This window comes from Polyodon spathula, chromosome 2 (genome assembly GCF_017654505.1).
Source record: "Polyodon spathula isolate WHYD16114869_AA chromosome 2, ASM1765450v1, whole genome shotgun sequence".
NCBI classification, from domain to species: Eukaryota; Metazoa; Chordata; class Actinopteri; order Acipenseriformes; family Polyodontidae; genus Polyodon; species Polyodon spathula.
In genome coordinates, this window is record NC_054535.1 from 82712027 (window position 1) to 82723284 (window position 11258).

Consider the following 11258-nt stretch of genomic DNA (forward strand, 5'->3'; position numbering starts at 1 on the left):
ATATAGCATCATGCCTTCTGTGTGTAATGGCCTCTTGGCCTAGAGATATAGGTAAACAGCCTGGCATTTCTGTCCTGCTTGGAAACACTATGATCTAGGACATGACTGCTGACCTTATGAGTTATATTATAGATCCTATACAATTATTATTATGAGTATGATTATGATGATTATTATGATGATAATGATTATTATTTTTAAGGAACAAATCCAATTAATTCAACTCTGCATACGTTTATCTTTATTTTGAGGACAAGGGTAAATTACTCCAAGGCTTAACTGCAGGAAGGGCTTAGAATAATCTTACAGTGCACTTTATTTATGGCAGTGTCAGCTGCACAGGCACACAAGCTGTCTCCCCATATCGAAGTGTGACATTCTATGAACTAACCAGAAATGTTTCCACAATTACCTGCAGGCTTTGCTTGTCACCCGCAAACTCAGCTGTAGCTCTGTGAAGCATTAAAAAAAAATTCTGATAGCATGTTGACGGTAACACCAACAGTACAGGTATTTTCAACAATAGATTATAGGGCATGTCACTGCATAAGTATATTATGTTTAGTACACATTTGAATTACCACTGTCTCCAGACCTGTCATGAAAACACTTCTCAGTTTATTAAAAAAGTTAACATTTGGTATCATTGTAAATGGGGAAAAAAGGATAAATAAAACAGATATTCTGATGCTACGAAAATGATTTTTAAGCGTATACTTTATTATAAATAACCTTTTTTTTAATAGAATTTCATTGTTCTTGCCAGCAAACTGAACTGCATGAAAGTCACAAAGCTGAAATAATGCAAGCATGTCTGTTTGCAGCATGTTCACATGAAAAAAGAAAGTCAGTAAGTTTGAAACCAAATGGTATTAGAAGCACATGAACATGGGATATTGGTATCCAGTACCTTTTACATCACAGAAACATTTCTAAAAAATAAAGATACAATCATCAGAATTATTCACACTTTTTAAAAATACTGCACATGAAGAAGGTTCTGTGTACATTATTTTCATCTTGTATAAATTAAAAAAACTCAAATCTTTATTGCAGAGCTCTTTCCCAAGTGGAAGCTTAAAGCACTTTTGTGGTACTTTCAACAGCATTTTCTTCTTCTTCTTCTTCTTCTTCTTCTTCTTCTTCTTCTTCTTCTTCTTCTTATTATTATTATTGTTTTATCACATTGTGTTCAGCGATGTCTGAAAGAAATTTGATGAGCACTATAATTACTACAGCCTTTACAGAACAAAAGTAGCACTGCACAGAATTATTTGAAGTGGCTATTGTTTTGTGGAGAATGTGCTCCTGAGAATAGTTCAGATACTCTGGTTATTCTAATGATATAAAGCAAAAACAACTCAAAAAAAAAAAAAAAACTACAGAAAAAAATAAAACACAGCTTCAATAATTTCAGCTTTACGTTGAAATCATTGACTACAGATGTACTACCACTGCCATGTGCTGGTAAATGTCCTTTGGAAGACGCTGTAGAAGAACTAATGACACAAAGAATACATGTACACAGACACATCCACACATACATACATACAAACACCCACACTCTCACAATAGAGGTAAACTCCCCTTAAAGGAAGAATGAACTGGAATGTCAGGATGATGTTCTGTTGTACCTCACACCTAAGCGTTTCTCCAACCAGAGTTCAGCTAGCTGCATCGTGGATGCATAAGTACTTGCTTTAGACCCCAAGCACATCTTATACTGCTTGGGATCTAAGTTTGGGTCACAGTGAACTGGATGGTAAATGTGGACAATTCCAACCTCTTGGCTTCGAAAGGCCTTCAACCCCGAATGTAATACTTTAGTAAAGAGATCTACATCTTCTAGTCCCCAACCTTGGATTGAGGTATCAAAGCCACCAGCTTTTATCAGATCAGTTTTGTATATGCAAGTGATCCCAAATCCATAGTCCCTCCAGAACCCACTTTTCTTGGTAAAAACAAAGGTGCTGTCTTCAGGAGGATTACCTCCATACACTATTTTTGGATCATACTGGCTGAAGATGACAGGATAATATACCTGCTCTCCCTGAATGGTATTGTCTCTGCACCTCTGCAAAAAATCTGCATTAAACATAAGATCAACATCACAAAACAGCAACAACGTGTTGTTCTCCAACTGCGATGAGCCCATTTCTAACGCCAATCCCCTGGAGAAATCTCCTGTCATGGGGATGATGGACAGATCTGCCTTGGGATACTTATTTCGGTATTCCTTTATTAGTTCAATGTGCTTATCTTTGTCTTGGTTGGAGTCGCTTTTGACTAAAATTATGGCTAGTTTTACATTCTGGTTTGTGGTAAGACATGTCTTCTCAAAGTTCTCCATAAACCTCAAAAAAATGTCATATCTCCCTGTGAGAGGAACTAGAATGTGGATTTTCTTTTCACTCCTTTTCCTCATCTCTTTGGTTGACTCAGTAAACTGGAAGGGAGAGAATATCTTTAAAGAATTGGAAAGGAATGAGAAGGAGTGAGAGTCTGTGTTGATGCTGTCAACAAGCTCTCTCACATCAAGTTCCTCTTCTTCAATGAAGAAGGGCCTGCTGAATGACTGCTGAAGGTAGGCGTGTCGCCTCACTGGAACCGTAACCTTCCTCCCCTTGTGCTTTTTGTAAAGAAGCAGCAGATCTAAGATGTACTCTGCCCCATGCATGGGATCCACCCTGCGGTATCCATACTGAATCTCTTTGAACTCAATCACACGTCCTCTCGTCTTGGAGTTCTCGTTGATCATCTCCATGACCTGAAGGACAGTATCATCCAATGCTGTCCTCAGAAGGCTGTTGATACCTTGACGAGGCATCTGTTTCTCAGCTGTGGAATACAGATGTTTCCCAGTCAAGAAGTCCCACTCGATAACCTCATTCCTTTCTGTTGGCTGGAAGCGTGTGTAGGAGGGCATTAGCCCCAGCTGTTGATCTGCCTTCTGCACCTCGGTGTTGCTGAGTTTGCTCATGGCGACGCTCTCCCTGTGGAGCTCAATGGTGTGGTAGCGTAGCTCTGAAATTTTGCGGCTCAGCATGTAGTTGTGCAGCCTATACTGATAGGCAGGCCTCTTGTTGGGATGAAGGGTGATTGTGTTATGGATTTTGCTGCTGTGGAGTTCTTGGATGTATCCCTTCTTATTGTGTTCATAGTTCTCATAAAACAACTGCTGCATCTAAGAAGTAAGAAGAAAACATAAATCAGAACAATGTCCCCCAAAAAAGTTCTAAAAAGTAAACAGACAAACAAATTGACTTCAGCTATTGATTTCTGTGTGCAAATTAAGATTGGGTTATCTTTTAAATCCTATAGTTTTCAGTCTAGAAGTTAGCCTGCGTGACTGGCTTCCAGAAAGAAAGTGTTACACATAAATCCATTTAATTCCTTTTGGCTTCAGTATATTTGGCTTAAGTATACAAAGATTTATTTTCTATTAAAAGTTTACTGTATAGAGTTGTTTCTATACTGCTTCAGAATATATATATATATATATATATATATATATATATATATATATATATATATATATTACTGAATTACAAATGGTACATTGAAATTTTGTTCTGTTCGATATTTTATTTTAAAACACTTAAACTCAAAATTAATAATTTTAAAGGTGACATTGGTTTTATGTTTGGAAATATTTTTAAGAAAAATAAAAAACTGAAATATCTTGCTTGCATAAATATTCAACCCCTGTGCTGTGGAAGCTCCCAGTTTGCACCGATGAAAGAAATTGCCCTAACGAGGACACAATTACCTTACCATTGGCCTCCACCTGTGAACCATTAAAGTTGCTGTCACATTTTCTGGATAAAAACCCCACTGTTGAAGGATCATTGGTAAGGCTGTGAATCTGGAGGAAAATGAAGACCAAAGAGCATTCTAAAGAAGTTAGAGATAAAGTAATACAAATGCATAGATTAGGGAAAGGGTACAAAATAATATCCAAGTGTTTGGATATCCCAGTGAGCACAGTTGGATCAATAATCAGGAAGTGGAAGCTGCATCACACCACCCAGGCACTGCCAAGAAAAGGCTGTCCCTCAAAACTCAGCGTTCAAACAAGAAGGAGACTTGTGAGAGAAGCCAGAGAGGCCAACAATCACTTTGAAGGAGCTACAGAGTTCATTGGCTGGGAGTGGAGTAATGGTGCACCAGTCAACCATATCAAGAGCTCTGCATAACACTGGCCTGTATGGGAGGGTGGCAAGAAAGAAGCCTTTACTCAAAAAGTACCATTTGAAAGCACGTCTGGAGTTTGCCAGAAAGTAAGTAGAAAAAAAGTAGTAGAAAGTGACCCAGCTGCGATGTGGGAAAAGGTTTTGTGGTCAGATGAGACCAAGATAGAGCTTTTTGGCCAAAACTCAAAGCACTATGTGTGGCGCAAAACTAACACTGCCCATGCCTCAAGACACACCATCCCTACAGTGAAGTATGGTGGTGGCAGCATCATGCTGTGGGGATGCTTCTCATCAGCAGGGACTGGGCATCTTGTTACAATTGAAGGAAGAATGGATGGAGCAAAATACAGGAAAATACTGCAAGAGAATCTGCTTCAGTCCGCTAAAAAAACTGATGCTTGGGAGGAAATTCACCTTTCAGCAGGACAATGATCCCAAGCACAAGGCCAAAGCAACATTGAAGTGGCTCAAAAACAAAAAGGTGAATGTCCTACAGTGGCCCAGTCAAAGTCCAGATCTCAATCCCATTGAGAATCTGTGGCACTATTTGAAAATTGCAGTCCACAAGAGTCGTCCAACCAACCTGACAACCTGGAGCAAATCTGCCAAGAAGAATGGGCCAAAATCACTCCCACACTGTGTGCAAAGCTGGTACATACTTATACCAAAAGACTTAAAGCTGTTATTGCAGCGAAAGGTGGCTCTACCAAATATTAATGTGTGGGGGTTGAATACTTATGCAAGCAAGATATTTCAGTTTTTTATTTTTCTTAAAAATATTTCCCAACATAAAACCAATGTCACCTTACAATAATTGATTTTGAGTTTAAGTGTTTTAAAATAAAATATCGAACAGAACGAAATTTCAATGTACCATTTGTAATTCAGTAATATGAGAGAATTGGTCAGGGGTCTGAATACTTTTGATACAGAATTATAAAACTTTCAAATATTAATTCACAGGTTCCATTTCTCTTCATTTTGTTGCCACATTATCATTTTGAACACAATACCTTCATTGTGTTCAAGGACATGTACAATAATGTAATCTCTCCTCTAAACAATGGTGTAATGTTCTATAGTATTTGAAAAATATGCCTAATCAGGAGCATTTGATTAATTCAAGAACTCTGTCCTCCCATTAAAAACTTCATGAAGAAAAGATCAGCATAAAAGGCAGTTAATTACACAGAAGCTGTTGTGTGGAACTTGATTAACAAACCATGCTGTTAATAAAAAATGGGTATTTTGAAAAAAAAGGTTAATGGGTCCCCTTTTGCTGAATTAGGGAACCAATAAACTTTACATTTTTTGATTAACTTTCCCATCAATTGCACAGTAGCCCCTTACACCTTATTTAGACCATTTTCATGTGGGGTCATCACCCAGGGTTATTTCTGCAGTGACGTCATACAAACTAATTAAACTATGATGACGTGTAAGCTCTTACACCACCCCTGAAACATTAATTAAAATTACAATGCATCAGATATGCTATCAAAATGTTTACTGTAACAATAAGAAAAAAAGCAACCTTAAAATATTTCTCCATTTAGAAATGTAAAATGGTTAAACATGATTTTGTGTTCTTGTAGCCTGAATATAGAAAATTATTAAAATTGATAACACTAACATTGTTTTTTTCACACAGACATAGGAAGTGACCGGGAAAATGAACAACTGAAGACAATTGTGACACACTGTATACATACAGTGTGAATTCACGCAGTAATGTACATTTTTCAAGAAATGGTAAATCACTGCAACCACTGTGTAATTGACTGCATGGACGTATTGTGTTTTGGAACATCTCATGTGAGAAAAAAAATTGACTAGTCTATGTGATTTTTATACGGTCAGAGAAGAGAAGTCAGAGCAGCTTATATTAAGCTTTCAGTAAGCTGGATAAATACACTAGAAAGATACATCTGAACTACGAAAACTATGTACACATATTGTAAAGAATGCAAAAACTGTTCTTTGCAAGTTATTGATTGTTAAATTAGTTAAAAAACAAACATCAGAACATACTGAATTAAATATTGATATACATTATTTGATTACACTTGATCAACTGACTAATGACTGATCATATTCAAAATTCCTGAAAGTATTAAACTAAATAGACCTTTCTGGGTTTTTCCATGACAAATATAGTTTACATTGCCAGCAACGACTTTCATTTTCCTTCCGATGAGTTTCTAGACCTGAGCTACTGCCTGAGTAATTTACTGTCACAGTATGAAAACACTCCCATTGCACTTTTCTAAAATGATTAATGTTTTGTTATTATTGCAAGTCTTGCTTATGCAGAAACCCAGCTCTTTAAAGTCAGGTTTGTGTGCAAAGTAAGCTTATTCCTTCAGACCACCTCCATATTTGGTGATCTTAATGGAGTGACTCCACTACAAAAAGTAACTGCTACAGTCAGCATTATCATTCCTCTTTTAGAATTCTGCAGGTGTATTGGACCTCATCTCAACAATCAACTTTCTGTCTACTGTATATCCTCGTCTTGCTAACACAAAACACCTGCTTTACTGATGATGTAATATTAAGCACTTACATTTCAGAATACACTTTCAATAAAGATTCTGAAAGCATAAAGGATAGTGACAATCCCAGAGTAACAAACTGGCCCATAACTAGGCCAGCCTAAGCCCTGTTAGAGGTAAGTGAAATCAGAAATAATCTCCACTAGTACTGCTAAACTTTGGAACTTGTTGCTACTAGTTGTGAGAGACTATCATTCTCTGGAGAAATGTAAAGCACTGCTAAAAACACATTTGTTTTTCCTAGCTTTTGGTAATAGGGAGATACATTTTTTTATGTAAATCATTTTGTAATCATGTTTTAATTTTAGTGAATGACATTGTACTTTGTATTTATTTATTTATTTGTTTTTATTTTTCCTGTAAAGCATTTTGGGATGGCATTGCCATAAAAGGCGCTATATAAAAATACATTTATTGATTCAAATATTGCAACCTTGCCAAAACAATAGAAAATACAGTCCAAAATTATGCTAGTTTGAAATATTCTCTATATTTATGTAGCTTAAAAAGGAGTGCTTAACGTTGTGGGTTTCAAACTAGCGTAATGTTGGAATATATTTTCTATTGTTTTGGCCAGGTTACAATATTTCAATCAATCCATTAATCAATCGATGTATTTGTATATAGTGCTTTTCATGGCAATACCAACCCAAAGTGCTTTACAGGAAAAATACAATACAAACAAATTTATATTAAAGTTACAGGTCATAACTAAACTTTAATTTTGTTATAATGTTACAAAGATTATAGAACAATTTACATTAAAAAAAAAAAAAAATCTCTATTACTAAAAGCTAGGAAAAACTAATGTATTTTTAGCATTGGCACACCTGGTCAAGGGAGAAGCCAGCAGTTCTGAGCTTGAAGAGTGCAAATGTAGAATATTTAGGTTACTGTTTGTGTTATTTTATTCTGAATACAGCAAAAATGATGGTACTCTATTGAGTACTTCACAGCTAGTGTGGTACTATAGCTTTAATTGGAAGAATGATGCGCACTGTGATGTTGCTGCCCACTGCCTGAGTTAGGTTGTATCTTCCGATGATCTGCAGAACGGGTTCGGGCTTGGGCTTACTGAATTTTCCACATCACGATGGGGTCTTTCGCAAGAGAAGTCCGCCCCGAACACGAAAAGATTTCGAGGTTCTAAAAAATGAAATGTACCCCAACCTGATATGGTCAAATCTATCTAGATGGGGGTGTATTTCGGGTTGGGTCCTAACATTTGACTATAGGATTTCACTTAAAAGAAAAAGCTCCTTCGGTCTGCTGTGATCAGCTGACTATTTAACCCTGTGGCAGGGCGGTGTGTCTGTGTGTGTGTGTGTGAAGAGAACATGTGAGAATGTGGCTGCAGCCATAATTGAATAATTAATGGGTAATGAGGCTCCAGCCACAGGTGTATAAGAAGGGGAATCACGGGTGTTATAGAGGTTAATGTCAGTGTTGGTGAAGGTGTGTGTTGCTGTCCTGTTTATGTCAGTGAGTTTTTGTATAGACCTTTTGTTTTGGCCCTTGTGTCTTTTTATTTGTTAATGTGTTTTGATTTTGTTACTGAATTTGTCACTGCAGCTTCTTGCTTCTGAGTCTCTCTTCCTGCCTGTAACAGCTTGGCTGTGACACTACCCTGTCACAACCCATCTATAGCTCACGCAGTTGTATTATAAGTTGTATTATATTAAACCAACGCATATGTCTACATTGTAAGTACAGGGGTAAAATGTATAGTATTATTTTACTAAGATGAAACCAAAACCACTGTTCGGAATGCTTCGGCAAATTTATATATTATATATATTATATATATATATAGATATATATATTATATATATATATATATATATATATATATTATTATAATAGCTAAAATAAAATAAAAGCAATAGCTAAAAGAAACACCTCAACCATACTGTCATACATCAAAGTCAAAAGTAGGCAACTGAATTTTCTTAGAATAAATGGGCTTTTCTCTTGTACAGCTGGAGGGTCACAATTCGAAGCATGGTATACAAAGACACAAGTGACACTTTATATTCTACTTTATTTCTCTGACTTTAGGACTACCAGAGCTCATAACCAATCCATGATCAAAACACTTGCAAGGTACAACTGAGACATCATGTGACATATTGAATACATCTCCAAATAAGAACCACAAAAAACCATCATATGTGAATGTTTTGTAAACCTGATTATTAACCTTAGGTGTTTTCACTCCCCACTACAGTATTAGCCTCATCAGTAAAATAGATTTTGAAAATAAACCTTTTTTTTTTCCCTAACAGCATGTCTTCTCTGAAGTAAACAACACTTTATTAAAACTTAATAACTTGACCACTGGAAACAGTGATGTTAAGATGTCTTTTTTGGATCAGACAATTTCACCTCTTCAAAAGACTTCCAATTCCACTTAAAGCTACTTTGTAAATATATACCAGTCTACAATGGTAAGGGCCACATTGGAATTTGTTCGCTACTATTGTCCTTCAGCATGTAGTCTGATTGTAACTAGCCGATATTCACTTTACTGATGTCTGCAGAATAACATACACTGATGTTTTAAGTTATAGACATATAATGGACAGACTTGTGTTTAAATATTGTAGTGTACATATCTGTAAATGGCCAATAAGAAAAAAAGCTGGAAATGGCCAAGTACGTTCGGGGAAAAAAATGGAATGTAGATATTGTTTCCTCAAGTATGAATACTTTTTTTTTTTTTTATAAATTTAATTGTCTTCAATTTTTTACCCTGGGTTTCTGCCCAACTGTAATCTGTATCCTCGGTCCACCGCTAGCATCCCCCCTGCCAACCTGGGGAATGGAGGCAGGAGCACGCGTCCTCTGAAATGTGCTCCTGCCAATCTGTTATTTTTCGCACTGCGGATCCATAATGAGGCCACCAGACCTATAGTGCCGGAGGACAACACAGATCTGGAGGCTCCACTGCAGAACCACAGGTGCCCTATCGGCCACAGGGGTTGCTGAATGTGTGGTGAGCTGTGGATTCCCCTGCCGACCTAAGCCCTTCCTACCTGGGCAGCGCTTGGCCAATTGTGCACCTCCCCCTGGGAGCTCCTGATCATGGTCAGCTGTGACGTAGCCTGGACTCAAACCTGCGATCCCCAGGCTATCGGGCAGATCCGCATGGGGCGCCTTAGCTGGATGCGCCACTTGGGAGCCCCTAATACTTAATTTTTTTAATCAACCAGTCTAGGATATTCAAATTCTTACAAATAATACTGAAGATTAAAGGCTAAATACTGAATGTTGGCAATTCACTGACATATAGGAAACATGTTACATTACATGACTCCATTTTTACATGGCAATAAAAAAAAAAATAAGATTACAATGATTAATTTAATGAGCACAGAGCTAAAGTTATGAAACCAGTATAGTTATTAGGCAGAGACAGAAGCCCTCATTGTTGATGTTTCACAAGTGATTAGGTCAGATGGTGGCTACCATTCAAGTGTGCTTTAGAAAATGTTATTCACTGGAAAAGCCATATGAGCTAAAAACAACTAGTCTACAAAGGTGTCCCAGGAGAAAGGCAAGAGCAATTACAATAATACACAAGCATACAAACAAGCAGACAGTTTCACAACCCATGTATTATTGCATTCACTTCACATCACACACAATCACAAGGCTGGTTCAAGTGATCAAACAGCAATCTCTTAAAATGAGTACGTGACACTGTGGATCTGAGTTCTGTGTTAATATATTCTAGTCCGAGGGGACAGCTAAAGCAAAAGCTTTCCCAGTATTTCTCACTGTTGAGATTTTGAAATATTTAGTGTGACTGACATTTATTCAGGAACAAACACATATAAACTCTGGAACAGACTATTTAAATAGACAGGCAGTAACAAGCCTTGCAGTGGAAATATGTTTCGTATGTTACTAACATTACTTGATAGGCATAGGCAGGGATACTGTGTGCTTCGTTATCTTGTTACTTTGTAAGAGAAAGTTTGTTTATAGCCTAATTATTTTTGTGTGAGTGTGTGTGGGAATAAATAACCTGAAAAAATAATTCCTTATCAGTTATAAAGGATTGCACTTGTAGACAATTAAATGTTAAAATACAGAACATCTGCAATAGAATACAAATATTAATAGTACTATATTGGATTGTATCAGAAAGATCGTACCATTTTTAACAAACTTCTTGAAGCTGTAGCTGAATTGCAGACAGTACTGAAAGGTTCAGTCAACTTAAGATATTCAAATAAGATGCTAAATGTTGGTCTAGACTAAAAAATTTCTATTTAGGATTGTGTGTTTAAAGTTATGGCTGATTTACCGAAAACATAAACCAGAAAGATCCACTAAACAGGAGTCATATACTGGTAACTAAATTCCTTGAACTAGACTAAGATCTTTCTACTAATAGTGTCATCTAAAACAGCTGTGAGTTTTACATTATTCAACAAAGAACACTGTCTAAAATTGACTATGACACTGACAGATGATTTAAAAGCTCTGCTAACATAATAAATGG

At 36.7% G+C, this 11258-nt stretch overlaps 1 protein-coding gene across 1 annotated transcript in view; it reads right to left on the bottom strand.

Annotated features, from left to right (window-relative positions):
- Positions 1-230: 230 nt before the first annotated feature.
- LOC121302259 (chondroitin sulfate synthase 3-like) overlaps positions 231-11258 on the bottom strand; it is a 124410-nt gene continuing 113382 nt past the window's right edge. Inside the window, exon 3 of the mRNA XM_041232105.1 lies at positions 231-3184. Within this exon, the coding sequence (XP_041088039.1) occupies positions 1613-3184 (1572 nt within the window). The 3' untranslated portion in view covers positions 231-1612. The remainder of the gene's footprint in view (positions 3185-11258) is intronic.